The following is a 24349-nucleotide window of genomic DNA, read 5'->3' as shown; positions in this document are numbered from 1 at the left end:
TACTCTAGCGAGACCCTCCTATAATAGGTTACTCTAGCGAGACCCTCCTAAAAAAAGGTTACTCAGCGAGGCCCTCCCATAATATGTTACTCTAGAGAGAACCTCCTATAATAGGTTACTCTAGCGAGACCCTTCTATAATAGGTTACTATAGCGAGGTCCTCCTATAGTAGGTTACTCTGGCGAGACCCTCCTATAATAGGTTACTCAGCGAGGCCCTCCTATATTAGGTTACTCTAGCGAGACCCTCATATAATGGGTTACTCTAGCGAGACCCTCCTATAATAGGTTACTATGGCGAGGCCCTCCTATAGTAGGTTACTCTAGCGAGACCCTCCTATAATAGGTTACTATAGCGAGGCCCTCCAATAGCAGGTTACTCTAGCAAGACCCTCCTATAATAGGTTACTATAGCGAGGCCCTCCTATAATAGGTTACTCTAGCGAGACCCTCCTATAATGGGTTACTCTAGCGAGACCCTCCTATAATAGGTTACTCTAGCGAGACCCTCCTATAATGGGTTACTCTAGCGAGACCCTCCTATAATAGGTTACTCTAGCGAGACCCTCCTATAATGGGTTACTCTAGCGAGACCCTCCTATAATAGGTTACTCTAGCGAGACCCTCCTATAATGGGTTACTCTAGCGAGACCCTCCTATAATAGGTTACTATAGCGAGGCCCTCCTATAGTAGGTTACTCTAGCGAGAACCTCCTATAATAGGTTACTCTAGCGAGGCCCTCCTATAATAGGTTACTCTAGCGAGACCCTCCTATAATGGGTTACTCTAGCGAGACCCTCCTATAATGGGTTACTATAGCGAGGCCCTCCTATAGTAGGTTACTCTAGCGAGACCCTCCTATAATAGGTTACTATAGCGAGGCCCTCCAATAGCAGGTTACCCTAGCAAGACCCTCCTATAATAGGTTACTATAGCGAGGCCCTCCTATAGTAGGTTACTCTAGCGAGACCCTCCTATAATATGTTACTCTAGCGAGACCCTCCTATAATAGGTTACTATAGCGAGACCCTCCTATAATAGGTTACTCTAGCGAGACCCTCCTTTAGTAGGTTACTCTAGCGAGACCCTCCTATAATAGGTTACTATAGCGAGACCCTCCTACAATAGGTTACTATAGCAAGGCCCTCCTATAGTAGGTTACTCTAGCAAGACCCTCCTATAATAGGTTACTATAGCGAGGCCCTCCTATAATAGGTTACTCTAGCGAGACCCTCCTATAATAGGTTACTCTAGCGAGACCCTCCTATAATAGGTTACTCTAGCGAGACCCTCCTATAATAGGTTACTATAGCGAGGCCCTCCTATAGTAGGTTACTCTAGCGAGACCCTCCTATAATAGGTTACTCTAGAGAGAACCTCCCATAATATGTTACTCTAGCGAGACCCTCCTATAATAGGTTACTATAGCGAGACCCTCCCATAATATGTTACTCTAGCGAGACCCTCCCATAATATATTCCTCTAGTGAGACCCTCCTTTGATAGGTTACTCTAGCGAGACTCTCCTATAATAGGTTACACTAGCGAGACCCTCCTATAATAGGTGACTAGCGAGACCCTCCTATAATAGGTTACTCTAGAGACAACCTCATATAATACGTTACTCTAGCGAGGCCCTCCTAAAAAAAGGTTACTCAGCGAGGCCCTCCTATAGTAGGTTCTTCTAGCGAGACCCTCCCACAATATGTTACTCTAGAGAGAACCTCCTATAATAGGTTACTCTAGCGAGACCCTCCTATATTAGGTTACTCAAGCGAGGCCCTCCTATAATAGGTTACTCTAGCGAGACCCTCCTATAATGGGTTACTCTAGCGAGACCCTCTTATAATAGGTTACTCTAGCGAGACCCTCGTATAATGGGTTACTCTAGCGAGACCCTCCTATAATAGGTTACACTAGCGAGACCCTCCTATAATAGGTTACTCTAGCGAGACCCTCCTATAATAGGTTACTCTAGCGAGGTCCTCCTATAATAGGTTACTCTAGCGAGGCCCTCCTATAATAGGTTACTCTAGCGAGACCCTCCTATAATATGTTACTCTAGCGAGACCCTCCTATATTAAGTTACTCTAGCGAGGCCTTCCTATATGCTAGTAAGTACTCTAACAGGGCCCACTGAAGGCCAGAAGATGTGGGGGAGGTTCCTCTTGTGGACCACTCATCATGATTATGAGTAAGCTGCTTGACCTCTGCCATTTCGAGACAATTTGATTCTACCCATCTTAAAATGACGACTTTGTTCCGCCCTTCCCTGTCCCCACCCTTCATAACTACAGACTGTCAAGTCCAGTTAGATCAGAGGTCTCAGAGGAAAGGAGATAAGAAAAGGTATCTGTGTTCAGACTACTTGAGGCATCATGGTGTAAAGTGCATTTCCTGTTTGCTTTCCGTATGGGACCTGTAGTCTACAGTCTTCAGATTGTGTTGTAGGTGTAAAAGAAAAGAAAATCATCAACAGTGTCAGACTTTTATACATTTATAACAACTACATTGCTTAAAAACCCGCAACTCCCTGCTCCAACCATCATAATATTTTGAATTCTATGTTGCCTATCGACTAACTACAGAACTCAATGGCTTCAACCACAACCATCCAATCCTTGGTCTCTGACTCCTCCCCCCCACACCACCTCACCATCCATTGCCCCTGTGACGGCCACAAGCCACCGGTCTCCATAGTAACCTGAGCCTTTGGTCCCTTGAGAGTGGTGTTGGGTTGGGTTGACTGGCGTCTGGCCGTTCACACGTGGGGCTGTGCCAGCTAACCAACATGGCACACAGCGTCCTGCCATATGGTGCCACCCCATACATACCGCCAGCCTGGCTGAGGCTGGGCCTGAAGAGAGGGAAGGGGAGTGTGAATGGGAGAGACCTGCCTGCACCAGTTGCCACTCCACAGCTGAGACATGGAAAGATCTGGTGATGGTTGTTTGAGAGCACATGGTGCCCACTATAAGGTGCATGTTGCTTTTCTGTTGTTTTACTATTGCTCATCAGTTATCACAACGTTGTGTGTATGTACAGTTTCTATAACACGTATGGTAAGTAAGAAAGTACAAAAAACAGAAAAGAAGTGGCCATGATACAACAAAAAGGAAAGAAAAATCTGATTGCACAGACTTGTTCCTCCCCAATCTTAAAGAAATACATAAACACACACTGGTATTTCTTTTTTCTAAAGTAAAGCAAAACAATAACTGTGCTGCCTTTTTCCAATGAGCTACTTTGTGTCTGATTAAAAGCACAGTGCTGCCCCTTTGTGGTAGGAGGTGAAAGTACATGTCAAACAAACCACATCACTCAACTTAAAGAATGGTCAAACAACTCACTACAGATGACAAAATAGTTATTTATTTCAAGTTCAATAAAATAAGCTTACAAATACAACAGATTTTTGAAGCAATAGAATACTGCATTTCTTTTGCATAAACGTGTTGCAATCTTTTATTTTATATATAATTAAAATACATATCTCACATTATCTTATCAAAAATAATCATTAGTAAGCTTTAGCAGGAAGCCATACAGCTTGGTGACATGGTGGGCGGAAGCATAAAGTCAGAAATCTATGGTTCTAAGTCTCTGGGCAGAACTACACAGCTGCGTTGTGTTACTGTGTTTTAGAAAATGACACAGAAGCAAAACAAAGGACGGCATATGAGAGTGGGTTGGGATCAATTCACTATCTAAAATCCATTTCAAGAAAATAAAAAATCCTGATTGAGATGCCATTTTTCTATTAGAATTTCAATTCACACACTGATTTTACTGAATTCCTACTGGATGGACATCAATGCTGATTTTTACAAAAATCAGACAAGCAATGAAGGCATTTCAAAACAATCAGCTAAGGCAAGTTAAATGAAAAGAGCTTTAGAATAAAGTTATCTCAGTCAGCTTATGTACTCTAAAATGTTGGGTATTTAGTTTACAAAAAAGTAAACAAACAGACCACAAATTGGTCAGAGAAAGAATGTCAGCGCTTTTGTACAGTAACCTGTCACTAATATGTGCGTTACCTCTTGTATGCTAGGCCCTAAGGTATAAAGCAGTTATATATGTGAGTTTACTTCATATATGCATCTACAGGTAAACACTGATTATGCTTTCAGTAACAAGAACATTTCTATCAAAAGTTCAAAAACAGAACTCTGATTCGACGCCATCCTGTTTGACCTTATCGTGACCGGACCGTAATCAAGGCCGTAGTTTCCCAGAATTCAGCTGCCCAGGAGCCTTTATTCTAGCATCAGTGGACTTTACTGATCGGTTCTCCAAGTATACCCCAAACTCCAAATCCCACAATACCACTGAGGTCAATGCCAACATCATCCAGGCGTTGTTTGTACACATGACTTTTTAAAGACATTCTGCCTTCAGACAACTTTCTATGGGTTTAGCTTAAGAGCCTATGTGCCCACTCGTAATCAACTAGAATAATAAGAAAGCAGATGATTCAAATGATTATACTGGATAGGGTAAGAAAAGAGTACATGAACTTAAGACTCTTTCTTATTCAGCGAGCGATCAGCAATTGGTAAAGCATTTGGTGACATGAAACAATATCAGTGAAATAATTGCCTTCACTTACATTACAACAACTGATAAATAGTGACTTTGAAACAAATGTGAAGGTGAATAAAGATGGTCCCCATGTACTAACAACAAATTCCACCATCTTGAATCATAAATACAGTTGAAGTCAGAAGTTTACATACAATTAGGTTGGAGTCATTAAAACTTGTTTTTCAACCACTCCACAAATGTCTTGTTAACAAACTATAGTTTTGGCAAGTCGGTTAGGACATCTACTTTGTGAATGACACAAGTAATTTTTCCAACAATTGTTTACAGACAGATTATTTCACTTATAATTCACTGTACCACAATTCCAGTGGGTCAAAAGTTTACATACACTAAGTTGACTGTGCCTTTAAACAGCTTGGAAAATTCCAGAAAATGTCATAGCTTTAGAAGCTTCTGATTCTGAGTCAATTGGAGGTGTAGCTGTGGGTGTATTTCAAGACCTACATTCAAACTCAGTGCCTCTTTGCTTGACATCATCGGAAAATCAAAAGAAATCAGCCAAGACCTCAGAATATAAATTGTAGACCTCCACAAGTCTGGTTCAAGCAATTTCCAAACGCCTGAAGGTACCACATTCATCTGTACAAACAATAGTACACAAGTATAAACACCATGGGACCACGCAGCCATCATTCCGCTCAGGAAGTAGACGCGTTCGGTCTCCTACAGATGAACGTACTTTGGCGTGAAAAGTGCAAATCAATCCCAGAACAACAGCAAAGGACCTTGTGGAGATGCTGGTTTGAAACAGTTACAAAAGTATCTATATCCACAGTAAAACAAGTCCTATATCGACATAACCTGAAAGGCCACTCAGCAAGGAAGAAGCCACTGCTCCAAAACCACCATAAAAAAGCCAGACTACGGTTTGCAACTGCACATGGGGGGCAAAGATCGTACTTTTTGGAGAAATGTCCTCTGGTCTGATGAAACAAAAATAGAACTGTTTGGCCATAATGACCATCATTATGTTTGGAGGAAAAGGGGGAGGCTTGCAAGCCGAGGAACACCATCCCAACCGTGAAGCACGGGGGTGGCAGCATCATGTTGTGGGGGTGCTTTGCTGCAGGAGGGACTGGTGCACTTCACAAAATAGATGGCATCATGAGGAAAGGAAAATTATGTGGATATATTGAAGCAACATCAAGACATCAGTTAAAGCCAAGTTAAGGCTTGGTCACAAATAGGTCTTCCAAATGGACAATGACCCCAAGCATACTTCCAAAGTTGTGGCAAAATGGCTTAAGGTCAAAGAAGTCAAAGTTTTGGAGTGGCCATACAAAGCCCTGACCTCAATCATATAGAACATTTGTGGGCATAACTGAAAAAGTGTGTGTGAGCAAGGAGGCCTACAAACCTGACTCCGTTACACCAGCTCTGTCAGGAGGAATGGGACAAAATTCACCCAAACTATTGTGGGAAGCTTGGGGAAGGCTACCCAAAACATTTGACCCAAATTAAACAATTAAAAGGCAATGCTACCAAATACTAATTGAGTGTATGTAAACTTCTGACCCACTGGGAATGTGATGAAATAAATAATAGCTGAAATAAATCATTCTCTCTACTATTATTCTGACATTTCACATTCTTAAAATAAAGTGGTGATCCTAACTGACCTAAGAAGGGACATTTTTACTCAGATTAAATGTCAGGAATTGTGAAAAACTGAGTTTAAATGTATTTGGCTAAGTGTATGTAGACTTCCGACTTCAACTGCACATGTATTTTGATTCAGACGGAGTAGCTACTAGAAGCCTACTGTGTCAGTATCCCACTGTGGCTGATAAAGCTATACACCGTAATACATTCACTTCTTGTCACAGTTGGATTTCCTCACCAATGACGTCACATCCTGCCCAGACTGTGAATTAACCATAACAAACAGGGAACCGTCTACTACATGACAGTTGGTTGCCTCATCAGCTGTGGGGAACTGCAACAACCAAGTCTCCTTTAAGTGCCCAAACTCACAGCAAATATGACAGAATCTCAACTGAGTCTCTTTCTACATACATTCTGGATTGACAACATAATTGATATATACTGTAAGTCATAATATAAATTAAAGAAATGTAAAAAATCTATATGATTGAGGTATCCGTATTTGAATATGTCATGCAATTATGTTCATAAAAATAAGAATAATAACCTTAGGTCTTCTTAATTTAATACAAAACAAATCCTTCTAGCTAAGTGTATGTTGAGGCTACAGTCTCTCCGTAAAAGCTTGAGATTAAACACAATGCAGTGAGGCACACTGACAAGATGATGAGCATGTAACCATGGATATGAAGACGATGGCAGATCAATTGTATAGAACATCAGAGTGGGTTTATGGGTGATTAGTCCCCTTCTAATTAGAAGTCACTCACTGTCATGTCTGAGGCTGGAGGAGGGACTGAGTCTCACCTACTAGTGCCCCCCCCCCCCCCCCCCCTCCCCAAACAACCCTTTCTTGTTCAGTCTACATTCCCCATAGTCTCACCAGAGAAACGCCTCTCTCCTCAACCACAAACACACATCCTGCTCCGTCTACAACTGTCAAACTGACTAAATCAACTCAAACATCTGTCATTCTCCTTGTGTTCCTCCAACTTAGACACAGACCTGGGTGTGAAACCAGTTTCCATGACTACCTCTCCACAATCCCAGCCCAACGACGGCTGACGATCAAACATTCAAACACTTGACTAGAAAGATGAATTAAACAATATAAATAATATGTTGTAGCACGATGACCTGACATGCTGCCTTTCAAACAGCTCTGGGGCTGACTCATTCACTTCTGTTATCGCTTCCTCAAATTCTGATGTGGATGTTTTGATACGTTTAACAGGCCAAGGTTCTCTCTCTTCTCATCCCATAGTTAAGACTCCGGTGTGCATTCTGTGGTAGACAGATGTGGTTTCTGGTCCTATTTTAGGGACTCAGATATGGATAGTGCTGACCCTGGTCCCGTTTTGGCCCCTCAGTTTCATAGGTGGATGTTGTGGTAGCAAGCTGTGGTTCCCATATCCCAACGTGTGAACTTAGATGTGGATGTTGTGGTAGCGGCCCTTGGAAGAGTCGATGTCGACCCGGCGAGCCTCGGCGAAGGCCAGGAAGGTGACTAGGCCCACCAGGTTCACCACAGTGATGAGGGCAAAGACAGATGCCCACGACCCTGTAGCCTCGATCAGATACCCCGAGAAATAAACCATCAGCACACCTGGAGAAACAGATACGCAGGGAAAATACAACAAACACAATACACACAGACACACTGAACAATTTCTGACAAAGGCATACCAATTTAGCACATGAAACAAACGCAGTCAGGCACAAAGAGTTCAGCCTCCCATTCCCAGCTGTGTGAGGTATAAGTAAATCGATTGAAATGTCAAAAACCTAACTGAAGCCATAACTGTCATGCTCTATTCCCTCAATGAGTTCTGACAAACTCTTTTCATTCCAGTATGAAATATGCATAGAGGCAATGCGACTGGTTAGAGACACAACCCAAAGTTTTGCCTTCAGAACATCCAGATGAATTATTTGTATCAGAAGTTAATGAAAGGGTAAACCAACTAGTTCTGTAACTGCTGGGGAAAGATTCATCACAGAGGCTTCAGCTTTAGTTTATAGTCCCTCGGTACAGATGCTTACCTGAAAAAGCTCCGCAGGTATTCATAACACCTGCAATAAAAAATAGACACATTTGTAATATCTGACAGGACTGTAATATTCATTAGAAGGAATACACAAATGTGAAATCTGTTGAGAGGTTGATGAAGTAGTTATTGGTGTATCATACCAAACAGAGCCCCAGCACAGGACGGAGCCAGGTCCTGAACGTTCACAGACACACCACTGGAGTACAGACACAACAGTATATAAGGGGCTATACAGACTCCCAATCTGAATGTTACATGAATTGCTTCAGGTATTGCTTCATATTGAGTCATAACTTATAAATGGGACAGGCCAGAGTCATAAAAAGATAAGTGGACCTACATAGCGGCTGTTTATGTTCACATGATCTATTCCATGTTATTATCTACATCCTACATTTATCAGTCACATCCTTAAAACTGCATTGTGTCACTTTTTGGGCAACCTGACCAAATTCACATAGAAATGTGAGTTATAGATCTGTCATTCGCATTGAATGCAAGTATAAGAAGCAGTAGATATGTTCTATGCGCGCTATTTCTATGCTGCCCTTTCTGAAGTATCATTTTTGTGTCTTTTACATTTGGTTTTGTACACCAGCTTCAAACAGCTGAAAATACCATATTTTACGTTAGTATTCAGACCCTTTGCTGTGAGACTCGAAAATGAGCTCAGGTGCATCCTGTTTCCATTCATTATCCTTGAGATATTTCTACAACTTGAATGGAGTCCACCTGTGGTAAATTCAATTGAATGGACATGATTTGGAAAGACACATCTGTCTATATAAGGTTTCACAGTCGACAGTGCATGCCAGAGCAAAAACCAAGCCATGAGGTCGAATGAATTGTCCATAGAGCTCTGAGACAGGATTGTGTCGAGGCACTGATCTAGGAAAGTGTAGCAACACATTTCTGCAACATTGAAGATCCCCAAAAACACAGTCATTCTTAAATGGAAGATGTTCGGAACCATCAAGACTCTTCCTAGAGCTGGGGTCCCGGCCAAACTGAGCAATCAGGGGAGAAAGGTCTTTGTCAGGGAGGTGACCAAGAACCTGATGGTCACTCTGACAGACCTCCAGAGTTGCTGATGGGAGAACCTTCCAGAAGGACAACCATCTCTGCAGCACTCCACCAATCAGGGCTTTATGGTAGAGTGGCCAGACAGAAGCCACTCCTTAGTAAAAGGCACATGACAGCCCACTTGAAGTTAGCAAAAAAGGCACCTAAAGACTGTCTGAAACTGTCTGGAACTGTCTGGAGGAAACCTGGCACCATCCCTGTTTTTCAGCGGCAGGGACCGGGAGACTAGTCAGGCTCGAGGGAAAGATGAACAGAGCAAAGTACAGAAAGATCTTTGATGAAAACCTGCTCCAGAACGCTCAGGACCTCAGACTGGGGCGAAGGTTCACCTTCCAACAGGACAACGACCCTAAGCACACAGCGAAGACAACACAGGAGTGGCTTCGGGGCAAGTCTTTGAAAGTCCTTGAGTGGACAAGCCAGAGCCCAGACTTGAAACCGATCACACATCTCTGGAGAGACCTGAAAATAGCTGTGCAGCGACACTCCCCATCCAACCTGCCAGAGCTTGAGAGGATCTGCAGAGAAGAATGGGAGAAACTCCCCAAATACAGCTGTGCCAAGCTTGTAGCATCATACCCAAGAAAACTTGAGGCTGTAATCGCTGCCAAAGGTGCTTCAACAAAGTACTGAGTAAAGGGTCTGAATACATATGTAAATGGGATATTTCCATTTTTTATTTTTAACTTAAAATGTCTCTAAATCTGTTTTTGCTTTATCATTATGGGTTATTGTGTGTAGATTGATGAATATAAGGCTGTGGAAAAAGTCAAGGGGTCTTAACACTTTTCAAATTCACTGTGGTCAGAACCTAGGCCTAGGGGATAGTGGTCTAGAGGCTAGGGGTGTAATTGGGGACCTGCATTAGTACCTGTGGCTGAAGGTGGTGAGACCCATTGTGACAGAGACAAAGGCCACAGCCAAGGGGAAGGTGGTGGTGCCACACAGTAGGAGGGTAAAAACACTGGACACACCCATTGAGAAGAACTGAAGAGGACACACAGAGGAACAGACACACACAAACACCAATTTCATTAAATGGGTCCTTCAGGCAAATCCAAAGTTAACTTGCAATGGTAATTTGTGGACTGAATCTGGAACAAACTACTACAGTACCTGCATAAGCTTCCTCACAGCAGCTGTGTCATGACCTAGAGAGAGACAGAATCAATGACGTGGGACAAAGATCGAGATAAAACCCTTGACCATCATATAGGGGTACCAAAACAATGAAGCTTTTACTTAGTTTCCTGATGTCAGACCAGCATTCCGATCTGTACCTTTGCTGATGAGGTGGTCAGAGAGACAGCCACTGAAGAGTGAAGAGGGGATGGACACAAACCACGGGATAACGTTAAACACCCAACCCTGAGGGGAGAACACCATCACATTTAACACCAAGAACATTGATAACAGCTCAGAGAATGACATTAATACAATTGGTTTAAGTGATTATAGGAATATCATTAATATGTAGAGACAAAAGGCCCAACTTGATTTACATATTTTTTTTCTACAACTTCTTTTGAAATGTTTTTTTTGTAATTACTTTATGTCGTTGATGACATGAGGGAATATCTCAGTTCCTTAGCTAGCAGGGTTTCACATCTGCACCATGTCTACAGCACCCTCTATTGGTGTTACACAGGTCTGTCAGATGCAGGGTCTGACTAGCTTTGAGTCCATTTCTATGAACACTTGAACTGAAATACGGAATTTCACGTTTTGTTTTGTCTTCTGAGGGGTTGGATTGGGAGAGGAGTGAGAGGGGTAGGATAGTGGGGGGGTTGTTAAGTTACCTTGGCGTCAGGGAAGGTGTCCTTGAAGTACGTTGGTAGCCATGATAACAATGTGAAGAAGGTGCTTGCCGTGCAAAGGTGCGTAATAATCACAGCACTGAAGGGAGGATAATCACAAAAGAGAGAGAGAACAAAAATATATAAATAAGTTAGTGTACTACTTCTATGACTCATAGGCTACACCATTTTAAAGCCCCAAAATACAAGGTGCTACATTGAGTGTACAAACTTTCCATGACATAAACTGACTTGGTGAATCCAGGTGAAAGATATGATCCCTTATTGATGTCTCTTGTTAAATACACTTCAATCAGTGTAGATGAAGGGGAGGAGACAGGTTAAAGAATGATTTTTAAGCCTTGAGACAATTGAGACATGGATTGTGTATGTGTGCCATTCAGAGGGTGAATGGGCAAGACAAAATATTGAAGTGCCTTTGAACGGGGTATGGTAGTAGGTACCAGGTGCATCCGGTTTGTGTCAAGAACTGCAATGCTGCTGGATTTTTCACACTGAACAGTTTCCTGTGTGTATCAAGAATGGTCAACCACCCAAAGGACATCCAGCCAACTTGATACAATTGCAGGAAGCATTGGAGTCAACATGGGCTAGCATCCCTGTGGAACACCTTGTAGAGTCCATACCCCGACGAATTGAGGCTGTTCTGAGGGCAAAAGGGGCTGTAACTCATTAGGAAGGTGTTCCTAATGTTTTGTAAACTCAGTGTATACACGAGTCATTACTGGCTATAATGACTCATGTATAGGCCCCCACCACAGTTTAATTAATGTGTCTGTTCAACATAAAATCAAGCAATATCAGACTGTTGATTTGATATTATATATTTTATCAGACTGTTTAAATGGGATCCTGAGTGGCGCAGCGGTATAAGGCACTGCATTGTAGTGATAGAGGCATCACTACAGACCCGGGTTCGATCCCAGGCTGTATCACAACCGGCCGTGATCGGAAGTCCCATAGGGCGGCGCACAATTGGCAGAGCGTTGTCTGGGTTAAAGGAGGGTTTGGCCGGGGAAGGCAGTCATTGTAAATAAGAATTTGTTCTTAACTGACTTGCCTAGCTAAATAAAGGTTAAATAAAATAAAAAAATAAATTAAATGGCTCTCTCCACTGACCTTTACTCATTCATGAACTTAACAGTGTCGGTCCGTGATATTAATCCACGCTCACACCAACCCTCACCCACATAATTGGCGACATTTGCTCTTCTGTTTAGTTGTTAGTTTAACTATGAGCCATTACAGGAAATGAAACCAATGAGCCTGACAAGTCCTGTCATTGTACACAGGGCGGATCAGTTGCATGGTCTGCTATATGGTTCTATAAATAACAGCCAATAGAGAGGCACAGAGGATATGAATGAAGCCTTTGAGACGGGAATCATCTGCAGGGAACTGAGCTGATCAGAAAGGAGAGAGACTACAGAACTGAATCAATGTACTAGACCTCTATTTCAGTCAGTTAGGTACAGGCTAGGATGTTATTATATCTCCACCTCATTCAAGACTGCAGGCAGTCAGCTGTTTAGACTGTCCATTCACTCACACACACACACACACACACACACACACACACACACACACACACACACACACACACACACACACACACACAATTGAGTGTGGGCCATATCTCACCAGACAGCAGGTTGTTTGAAGAGGCGCAGCCAGTGTCTCCTGGACAGTTTGGACTGGGGCCCTCCACTACCCAGTGACTCCAATGTGATGATAGGACCTGGAACAAACAAACAGACAGACAGACAGACAGAGCAAGAGAGAAAGAAAGAGAGAGCGAGAGAGAGAGACGCAAAGAGAGAGCGAGGAAGAGGCAATTCTGAGCTCAATGTGGTGCTTAGAGGTAGTTCATAACAGCGATAAGGTCAGATGGCTAACCCTGTACATAGCATCTTTATTCATTGTGTATTTATTCCATGTGTTATGATTTTTTTCTATATTTTTCTCAGGCATTGTTGGGAAGGGCCCATATGCATTTCAGTGTTGTTCTACATATGTTGTTTACAAAGCATGTGACAAATATAATTAGATTTGAGTGACATCAAATATCACCACTTGCAGAAAATAGTCTAGCTGTGAAATTGAACATTTGTTAACTTTCAGTTAGATATGCATATTCTCATCACCACACAGATTCATAAACACACACCCAGAACACACGCCATCCTGGTTAATCCAAGATGGCGTAAATCCAAGATGGCGTAGCAAAGCAGAAGTGTTTTGTCATTGTCCCGTGTAAATTATTATTTTTCGGTCTTTTTTGTATATATTTCAATATTTTTCTCTCTCTTTTTCCATTTTAAAATGTAACATACCTTCCGGCAACCCACCTCACCCAACTGTGATACGGATCTGCTATTTTTAGACCTCATAGCTAGAACCTCCATCAGAAGCTAGCCATCAGATGCTAACCAGCTAATTAGCTACTAGCTATTTAGTCATTGTTAGCCACTGCTAGCGGCCTTTACCTTTAGCTCAGACACCAGCCTTCTGAGCTGGTCACGGGTGCACCTCAGCCACGCTCAAGGTACTAAACGATATCATAACCGCCATCGATAAAAGACAGTACTGTGCAGCAGTCTTCATCAACCTTGCCAAGGCTTTCGACTCCGTCAATCACCACATTCTTATCAGAAGACTCAACAGCCTCAAATGACTGCCTCGCCTGGTTCAACAACTACTTCTCAGACAGAGTTCAGTATGTCAAATCGGAGGGCCTGTTGTCCGGACCTCTGGCAGTCTCTATGGGGGTACCACAGGGTTCAATTCTCGGGCCGACTCTTTTCTCTGTATATATCAATGTCGCTCTTGCTGCGGGTGATTACTTGATCCACCTCTACTCAGACGACACCATTCTGTATACATCTGGCCCTTCTTTGGACACTGGGTTTACAAACCTCCAAACGAGCTTCAATCCCATACAACTCTCCTTCTGTGGCCTCCAAATGCTCTTAAAACGCTAGTAAAACTAAATGCAACCAATTGCTGCCCACACCTGCATCACTACTCTTGTCGGTTCTGACTTAGAATATGTGGAAAACTACAAATACATGTGTCTGGCTAGACTGTAACCTTTCCTTCCAGACTCATATTAAGCATCTCCAATCCAAAATTAAATCTAGAATCGGCTTCCTATTTCGCAACAAAGCCTCCTTCACTCACTCTGCCAAACATACCCTCATAAAACTGACTATCCTACCGATCCTTGACTTCGGCGATGTCATTTACAAAATAGCCTCCAACACTCTACTCAGCAAACTGGATGCAGTCTATGCCATCCGTTTTGTCACCAAAGTCCCATATACCACCCATCACTGCGACCTGCATGCTCTCGTCGGCTGGCCCTCGCTACATGTTAGTCGCCAGGCCCACTGGCTCCAGGTCATCTACAGCCTTGGCCAAAAGTTTTGAGAATGACAAATATGAATTTTCACAGTCTGCTGCCTTAGTGTCTTTAGATATTTTTGTCAGATGTTACTATGAAATACTGAAGTATAATTACAAGCATTTCATAAGTGTCAAAGGCTTTTATTGACAATTACATGAAGTTGATGCAAAGAGTCAGTGTTGACCCTTCTTTTTCAAGACCTCTGCAATCCACCTTGGCATGCTGTCCATTAACTTCTGGGCCACATCCTGACTGATGGCAGTCCATTCTTGCATAATCAATGCTTGGAGTTTGTCAGAATTTGTCTGACAAATTTTTGTTTGTCCACCCGCCTCTTGAGGATTGACCACAAGTTCTCACTGGGATTAAGGTCTGGGGAGTTTCCTTGCCATGGACCCAAAATATCAACGTTTTGTTCCCCGAGCCACTTAGTTATCACTTTTGCCTTATGGCAAGGTGCTCCATCATGCTGGAAAAGGTTGGTTCCTGGATCGTTGGGAGAAGTTGCTCTCAGAGGATGTGTTGGTGCCATTCTTTATTCATGGCTGTGTTCTTAGGCAAAATTGTGAGTGAGCCCAATCCCTTGGCTGAGAAGCAACCCCACACATGAATGGTCTCAGGATGCTTTACTGTTGGCATGACACAGGACTGATGGTAGCGCTCACCTTGTCTTCTCCGGACATGCTTTTATCCGGATGCCACAAACAATCAGAAAGGTGATTCAAAGAAATTACTTTACCCCAGTCCTCAGCAGTCCAATCCCTGTATCTTTTGCAGAATATCAGTCTGTCCCTGGTGTTTTTCCTGGAGAGATATGGCTTCTTTGCTGCCCTTCTTGACACCAGGCCATTCTCCAAAAGTCTCACTGTGCGTGCAGATGCACTCACACCTGCTTGCTGCCATTCCTGAGCAAGCTCTGTACTGGTGGTGCCACGATCCCGCAGCCGAATCAACTTTAGGAGACGGTCCTGGCGCTTGCTGGACTTTCTTGGGCGCCCTGAAGCCTTCTTCATAACAATTTAACCACTCTCCTTGAAGTCCTTGATGATCCGATAAATGGTTGGTGCAATATTACTGGCAGCAATATCCTTGCCTGTGAAGCCCTTTTTGTGCAAAGCAATGATGACTGCACGTGTTTCCTTGCAGGTAACCATGGTTGACAGAGGAAGAACAATGATTCAAGCACCACCCTCCTTCCAGTCTTATTTTATTTTATTTATTTTACCTTGGCAAGTCAGTTAACAGTGAACAAATTCTTATTTTCAATGACGGCCTAGGAACAGTGGGTTAACTGCCTGTTCAGGGGCATAACGACAGATTTGTACCTTGTCAGCTCGGGGTTTGAACCTTCCGGTTACTAGTCCAACGCTCTAACCACTAGGCTACCCTGCCGCCCCAGTTATTCGAACTCAATCAGCATGACAGAGTGATCTCCAGCCTTGTCCTCGTCAACACTCTGTGTTAACGAGAGAATCACTGACATGATGTCAGCTGGTCCTTTTGTCGCAGGGCTGAAATGCAGTGGCAATGTTTTTGGGGGAATTAAGTTCATTTGAATGGCAAAGAGGGACTTTGCAATTAATTGCAATTCATCTGATCACTCTTCATAATATTCTGGATTATATGCAAATTGCCATCATACAAACTGAGGCAGCAGACTTTGTGAAAATGAATGTGTCATTCTCAAAACTTTTGGCCACGACTGTATAAGTCTCTGCCTTATCTCAGCTCACTGGTCACCATAACAACACCCACCCGTAGCACGCGCTCCAGCAGGTATATCTCACTGGTCATCCCCAAAGCCAACACCTTCTTTGGCTGCCTTTTCTTACAGTTCTCTGCTGCCAATGACTGGAACGAATTGCAAAAATTGCTGAAGTTGGAGATTTATATCTCCCTCACTAACTTTAACTATCTGAGCAGCTTAACGATCGCTGCAGCTGTACACAGCCCATCTGTAGATAGCCCATCCAACTACCTACCTCATCCCCATATTGTTTTTATTTACTTTTTTGCACACCAGTATTTTTACCCGCACATCATCATCTGCACATCTATCACTCCAGTGTTAATTTGCTAAATTGTAATTACTTCACTACAATTGACCTATTTATTGCTTTACCTCCTTACTCCATTTGCACACACTGTACATAGATTTTTCTATTGTGTTATTGACTGTACGTTTGTTTATGTGCAAGTCTGTGTTGTTGTTTTTTGTCGCACTGCTTTGCTTTATCTTAGCCAGGTCGCAGTTGTAAATGAGAACTTGTTCTCAACTGGCTTACCTGGTCAAACAAACACAAACACCTTACCTTCCCCTTTGAGCAGGTATTTCCACATGCAGTACGCCCAGAGGACAGAGAGCATGCCTGAAACATAGAACACGCTCTCCCAACCATACAGGTCCAGCATGAGGGAACCAGCCCCCCCAATCACCAGTGTTCTGCAGGAGACAACAGCATGGTCACACACACACAGACGGTAGTTCAAAGAGCTTTAGCTGCGCACCTCATTGCGTATTTATGGTTTACTACTAAAATGGCAAAACAAGAACATCTGTGGAGAGCTCCTGACTGGAGACGTCTGTGGCCCCCTGATGAGCTGTTTATGACCAGCCCAAAATGACATGTTGTCATCCCTCCCCAACTCCATTGATAAATGTCTGACCCTGGCTTCCATAGCACATGACCTTAACAACAGCAGTAGAATCTGCCCAAAGGCACAGATCTAGGACTAGTTTACCTTCACCCAAACCTATCCTAAACCCTTAGTGGGGGAAATGCAAAACAGACCTTAGATCAGCGTCTAAACAGGAAGTGCTGCAGAGCTAGACTCACCCCAGGTAGGAGCCACTGCCCACAGTGCTCATGAGGAATCCTCTCTCACTCTCCACCACCTTCTGAGAACACAGGCTGGCCAGAGACGGGTAGTGGACACCTAGAGGTACACATACACACATTCAATGCCTCTGTTCACCAGTTACAATCCCAGTTTCCCTATGTGTTCCTAGTCATAATCCCAGTTTCCCTAGTCATAATCCCAGTTTCCCCAGTCATAATCCCAGTTTCCCTATGTGTTCCTAGTCATAATCCCAGTTTCCCTATGTGTCCCTAGTCATAATGCCAGTTTCAAATCAAATCAAAGTTTATTTGTCATGTGCGCCGAATACAACAGGTGTAGATGCTTACTTACAGTGAAATGCTTACTCACAGGCTCTAACCAATAGTGCAAAAAAGGTGTTAGGTGAACAATAGGTAAGTAAAGAAATAAAACAACAGTAAAAACACAGGCTATATACAGTAGCGAGGCTATAAAAGTAGTGAGGCTACATACAGACACCGGTTAGTCAGGCTTTCCCTATGTGTCTCTAGTCATAATCTCAGTTTACCTATGTGTCTCTAGTCATAATCCCAGTTTCCCTATGCATCTCTGGTCATAATCCCAGTTTCCCTATGTGTCTCTAGTCATAATTAGTGCGCTATTTAGGAATACATAAAGGAGTGATTTGAGATGCAGCCAAGCTTTTCATTAGCCCCCAGTGCCCAGTGACCCCTGACCTTGCAGCAGCCCCATAAGGAAGCGGGCCAGCGTCATGGAGAAGATGGGCTGAGAGCAGAAGTGGGCCAGGACGGGCGTGAAGGCTGTCATCGCCCCCCAGGCCGCCGCAGAGAGGAGGAGCACCTTCTCACCTCCAACCCTGAGGGACACAGATGGAAATAATACTGTTACTATAACTACAGACACTCTCCAGTAAAATAACACTATTGTTACTGTTACAATTATACAGTCTCACCTCTAGCCCTGAAAGAAAGTCATAACATGGTTATTACTACAGTATTACAATACACGTCCAACCTTGAGGGGAAGAGATGGAGTTATATAACATTATCATTACTACTGCACTACTAACCCCCTCCTTCAACCCTGAGGGGAAGTGATGGAGTTATATAACATTATCATTACTACTGCACTACTAACCCCTTCCTTCAACCCTGAGGGGAAGAGATGGAGTTATATAACATTATCATTACTACTACACTACTAACCCCCTCCCCTCCAAGAGAGTGATGAAACAAAGATAATGTTGACAGTTACTCTTGATATACAACCTAAGGGACAGTACTATAGTACTATAACAGTACTATAACCCCATGATAACAATTCAACCTTGAGGGAAGATATGTTTAGGCCTATGCATCTCAACAGTGCAACATGTATTTCCTCATCTACCTTTCTTCATTTGAACTATTCTTAAAAACATGGACATACACTAAACAAAAATATAAAACACAACATGCAAAAATGTCATTTATTTGATTGAGTTACAGTTCATTAAAGGAAATCAGTCAATTGAAATAAATGAATTAGGCCCTAATCTATGGATTTCACATGACTGGGAATACAGATATGCATCTGTTGGTCACAGATACCTGAAAAAAAAATGGGCCTCAGGATCTCTTTACGGTATTTTTGAGCATTCAAATTGCCATAGATAAAATTTAATTGTGTTCCTTGTCCGTAGCTTATGCCTGCCCATAACATAACCTCACTGCCACCATAGGGCACTCTTTTCAAAACGTTGACATCAACGAACCGCTCACCCATACGGCACCATACACGTGGTCTGCGGTTGTGAGGCCAGTTGGACGTACTGCCAAATTCTCTAAAACGACGTTGGAGGTGGCTTATGGTAGAGAAATGTACTTCCCTTGCAACAGCTCTGGTGAACCTTCCTGCAGTCAGCATGCCAATTGCACACTCCCTCAAAACTTGAGACATCTGTGGCATCTGTGGTATGTTAAAACGGCACGTTTTAGAGTAGCCTTTTATTGTCACCAGCACAATTGTTTTATTGTCACCAGCACAAGGTGCACCTGTGTAATGATCATGCTGTTTAAATCAGCTTCTTGATATGCCACACCTGTCAGATGGATGGATTATCTTGGCAACGGAGAAATGCTCACTGACAGGGATATAAACAAATTTGTGCACAAAATATGAGAGAAATAAGCTTTTTGTGCGTATTGAAAATTTCTGGAATGTTTTATTTCAGCTCATGAAACATGGGAACAACACTTTACATGTTGCATTTATATTTTGGTTTAGTGTATATGAAACCAGGTTATCCAGTTGTTTCCAACAAGAGGCTTTCACCTCTCCTGTGTTGTCAGAACAATGCAATTGAAGAAAAGAAGACAAGAAAAAGGAGGCTACTTTTAAGCAACAAGGCAAAGGGGAGTGGTATATGACCAATATACCACAAACCCCTGAGAGGCTTTACTGCTATTACAAACTGGTTACCAACGTAATTAGAGCAGTAAAAATAAACATTTTGTCATACCCGGTCTGATATACCATGGCTTTCAGCCAATCAGAATTCAGGCCTCAAACCACCCAGTTCATAATTCCAATGAATAGCTCCATATTTCCTGGTTCCTTCCTCTAACATCTGAAAGGACTGAACAGATATCAGTAGTGATATGATAATAGCTTCAGGTTTCTGCCAAAGGTGTTTAGACCAAATATGCACTGCTCTAGTAGAGTTTAGTCAAAATACTGTTTCACTTCATTGATTTTGGGGGGTGGAGTTGAAAGCAGAGGCTTCTGAACTTGGAACTCTCCGATTACTTATTTCTGTTGACATGTGACATGACCCTGAGCTTCTCCTGCCATGTGAAGAGATGGAGAGAATGATTTTCCGAACACGTTTTACACTATTTCACTCTATAGGCCATTTACATGTCTTGGTACTAATATTTCTAACCAGGAAACAACTGTTAGGCAGGGTAATTAAGAAAGTACTGGCTGGATGATTTGATCCGCTTTGAATGGGAGCAGCATACAAAGAAAACACAACTAACCAGTAACGTCATTCCTGTAACCAAGAGAACCGCAACCTTTTCAACACCTAGACACCGGCACAAGTGCTGGGTCCTCCTCAAACAACAGAGACATTATCATACAAACAGTCACATACTGCCCTTCAAATTCCACTCATGACTCTTAGCCTCTCAACCTCAAATATCCCCAAACGACATTCCATTCATACTCTACAGCAGGGGTATTCAACTCTTACCCTACGAGGTCAGGAGCCTGCTGGTTCTGTTCTACCTGATAATGAATTGCACATACCTGGTGTCTCGGGTCTAAATCAGTCCCTTATTAGGAGAGGAACAATGAAAATGAAGAGTTTGAGGGCCTTACAGCTTGTGCAGTAGAATCTCTCTACCATGACATTATCACCATCCCTCGGTTCTTTTGCTTTTAGGGCCAATGGGTAATAGCATTGTAATAGGATGTTTTTAAAGTGAATATGATTCATATAAAATGCCTTGTTTTATAGGCTGTATTGTCCTGATGGAGCAGCTGTAAGATGTAAATTGTAATAGGAATATTTAAAGGAGCTACATCACACACACACACACAGAAAGTATTCAGACTCCTTCCCTTTTTCCACTTTACGTTACAGCCTTATTCTAAAATGAATTAAATAAAAATTCTCAATCTACACACAATACCACATAATGAAATCAAAAAAGGTTTTGAAATTTTTGCAAATGTATTTTTAAAAACAAAAATACCTTATTTACATAAGTATTCAGACCCTGTGTTATGAGGTGCATCCTGTTTGCATTGATCATCCTTGAGATGTTTCTACAACTTGAATGGAGTCCACCTGCGGTAAATTCAATTGATTGGACATGATTTGGAAAGGTGTCAATATAAAAGGTCCCACAGCTGAAAATGCATGTTAGAGAAAACACCAAGCCATGAGGTCGAAGGAATTGTCCTTAGAGCTCTAAGACAGGATTGTGTTGAGGCACAGATATGGGGAAGTGTACCAAAAAATGTCTGCAGCATTGAAGGTCCCCAAGAACACAGTGGCCTCCTTCCATTTAAGAATGATGCTCTTTCTACTCTTTCTTGAACTGGCCGCCCGGCCAAACTGAGCAATCGGGGGAGAGGGGCCTAGGTCAGGGATGTGACCAAGCACCAGATGGTCACAGACAGAGCTCCAGAGCTCCTCTGTGGAGATGGGAGAACATTCCAGAAGGACAACCATCTCTGCAGCACTCCACCAATCAGGCCTTTATGGTAGAATAGCCAGACGGAAGCCATTCCTCAGTAAAAGGCACATGACAGCCCAATTGAAGTTTGCCAAAAGGTACAAAAAGAATCTCATAACCATGAAAAACAAGATTTGTCTGGTCTGATGAAACCAAGATTGAACTCATTGGTCTGAATGCCAAGCATCACGTGTGGATGAAGCATGGTGGTGGCAGCATCATGCTGTGGGGATGTTTTTCAGCGGCAGGGACTGGGAGACTAGTCAGGTTCGAGAGAAAGATGAACTGAGCAAAGTACAGAGATCCTTGATGAAAACCTGCTCCAGAGCACTCAGTACCTCAGACTACTAGGAGCCAGGACACACTGATTATTATTGTATTGATGACATTATGAACACTGTGACTATGTAGCAGATGGCAAAGTCACTGTATATTGCTTTCACTTTGTACCAGCCTCTTAGCTTGATGTTTAGCGAACATTTGGTACCGTCTGATTAGAATATAAAGGGCCTGTCTCCAAGAGGCCCGCTACATTATTTTTGGGTTGCTTCTGCTCTGGAGGGGTTCTCCCTGAATTATTGTAATGAAGCAGATAGATTTTTAATTGATATTACCAACAACTGCTCTTATTTTTGTTCACTTAAATCCCAAACAGACGTGTAAAACAGACAAAGTTTTAGGCTATTTAATTCTCAGATTTCAGGGCCCCATTGTCCATCTGTGTTTAAAAGTGAATAAATGTAATGCAATGGATACTTTTTATTCTAGATATTGTATGTAATGAGAGCAGCTGCAGGTTGTGCAAATCATCTCCTCTTGTTGCCCACCTGTCGCTGACGTAGCCTCCGAGGACCTGTGTGAAGCAGTAACCCCAGAAGAAGCTACCCAGCACCATGCCCTGATCCCTCTTGGTCCAGTTGAACTTCTCCGCCATGCTAACGGCACAGATGGGCATGGCCACGCGGGCACAGTACAGCAGACAGGTCCCCAGCAGTAGCACCACCGTCCATACCCGCGCCAGGGGTCTGCATAGCGGGGACAGAGGACATAAGTGTGACCAGCAGAAAACAGGAATGTGTGTGAGAGGTACATTAATGTGTTCGGTGTGTGTAATTGACAATATGTGTGGGTGTGAGTAAGAGTAGGTGTGATATTCTCAGTAAAACCAACATCTGTGCATGTATTCTGATTGTTTCTTGTAAATGGCAAATTGGAACTTAAACTAAACCAACTACGCATATTCACAGAACTTGAAACGTCTAAATTTGACTATGCTAAATTGTGTTAAATAGGTTAGGCCCAAATCTCATTATATGATAATTATTTGAGTGAATCTGACTAAATTCTTAGTTGGCAAGTCAAAGCAAAGATTAGGCTATCATGCCTTTAATAAAATTCTATGAATGCCTGACTATCAGACTTCCTAGACCTAGAAGCTTTTAAATTCCCCAAAGCTATGTGTGTGCAGCTTAGTAAAGTTAGCTTTAAAATAATATTGAGACCACCAGTTGACAGGCATCTGATTAATAAGAAAGTCGAGTATTTATTTGGGAATGTCCCTCGTAGCAGTGTTACATTTGGACTCAAAAGTAGCAACAAAGTATCAAAAACAAAGCTACATGTGTATGAGTGGTAGATTTTATGTTTGCTGAAATCAAGGAAGAGAAACATTTTCTGAAAATATAATTTGCTAATGCCAACACATTACAGTAAACTATAGAGGAGCCGGAATCATTGCAAACCTGTATGGCATTTGCTAAATAAGGAACTAACAATCTCTCATATATTATTATATTATGTGTGGTTAAAAACATATAACGAAAGGGTGTGTCATTTCATTATGGTAGTTTTACGTTGAAATGAACACTTCTAGACTGTGGGAAAAACGTGAGATTGGCTAGTGAAAATCGTCGTAAATGTACCTTGGCCAATACGTATTCGGTTCACTCCACTTCTTCTGATGACCTCCAGCGACCCCGGTTTTGTCTGTGGTTTTTTCTTTGAGGCAGACCAAATCTGGACTAGAGTTCTTTCCATGTTTTTGCAGAATTGCCATTCAACGAAAGAGGTATACGATTTGATTCGCTGTCTCCTGCACTTTACAATTCAGCGCAGTAGGCTATGAAATGAGTGAAGAAAGTCGACAAAAATAAACGCTTGTTCGATGTTCGCGATGATACCGATGTATCATTTCCTTTCGATTATCGTGTAGGCCAATCCATAATGTTACTGCCGTGTGATAAAAAGTGCACGGGTGATTAGAGACTTGAGTTTGACGATAAATCCACGTGTCAGTATTTTTTTCAGCCACGCAGTTCTTCCTGCCAACAGTAGGTTACATCGGAAGCAGCATTAAAGAAGCGACTCAGTCCTTTTCAAAAAACAGCATGAATTTGGTCAGAGTGAAAATTCCCAGTCTTCTTTACCCGCGGCATGGCTATCCGGTTCTAGCGCTTCACCATGACTGTGCAATATTCTAGACATTATATTCTTCCCTGAATGATACCCGATCGGATTGCACAGCAAAAAGAGAGAAAAAACAACTAATGTCCCAGGCATAGGATACCACAGAATGTTAGTCTATAATGGCCAAATCATCCTGAATGTCTCAACTCATGTTTGACGTTGCCCTGCTGCGACGTGATTGGCGTTGTCATCCTTGCTCACAGGACGGCCAGTGATGCTGCATAGCGTATTCACAGAGTTGGTTCAT

The 24349-nt window shown here is 42.6% G+C and overlaps 1 protein-coding gene across 1 annotated transcript; it reads right to left on the bottom strand.

Annotated features, from left to right (window-relative positions):
* Nucleotides 1-3351: 3351 nt before the first annotated feature.
* Nucleotides 3352-24315, bottom strand: LOC139368859 (voltage-gated purine nucleotide uniporter SLC17A9-like). Its single transcript, XM_071108287.1, has 13 exons — nucleotides 23559-24315; nucleotides 22464-22661; nucleotides 18127-18266; nucleotides 17407-17506; nucleotides 16882-17012; nucleotides 12805-12901; nucleotides 11146-11242; nucleotides 10627-10714; nucleotides 10463-10497; nucleotides 10218-10333; nucleotides 8404-8459; nucleotides 8256-8285; nucleotides 3352-7818 (listed from the first exon to the last, which is right to left on the bottom strand). The coding sequence occupies exons 1-13, from the start codon at nucleotides 23690-23692 to the stop codon at nucleotides 7640-7642; spliced, it is 1401 nt and encodes a 466-aa protein (XP_070964388.1). The 5' UTR covers nucleotides 23693-24315; the 3' UTR covers nucleotides 3352-7639.
* Nucleotides 24316-24349: the final 34 nt, after the last annotated feature.

This window comes from Oncorhynchus clarkii, chromosome 16, assembly GCF_045791955.1.
Source record: "Oncorhynchus clarkii lewisi isolate Uvic-CL-2024 chromosome 16, UVic_Ocla_1.0, whole genome shotgun sequence".
In the NCBI taxonomy this organism is placed as follows: domain Eukaryota; kingdom Metazoa; phylum Chordata; class Actinopteri; order Salmoniformes; family Salmonidae; genus Oncorhynchus; species Oncorhynchus clarkii.
This window is presented reverse-complemented; position numbering and strand designations above follow the sequence as displayed.

Coding starts and splice junctions, on each gene's coding strand:
- LOC139368859 (XM_071108287.1), bottom strand. CDS start 23,692: ATGGCAATTCTGCAAAAACATGGAAAGAACTCTAGTCCAGATTTGGTC. Junction 22,662..23,558: donor CCGAATACGTATTGGCCAAG/GTACATTTACGA, acceptor CCCGCTATGCAG/ACCCCTGGCGCGGGTATGGA. Junction 10,498..10,626: donor TGACCACCTCATCAGCAAAG/GTACAGATCGGA, acceptor GTCTCTCTCTAG/GTCATGACACAGCTGCTGTG.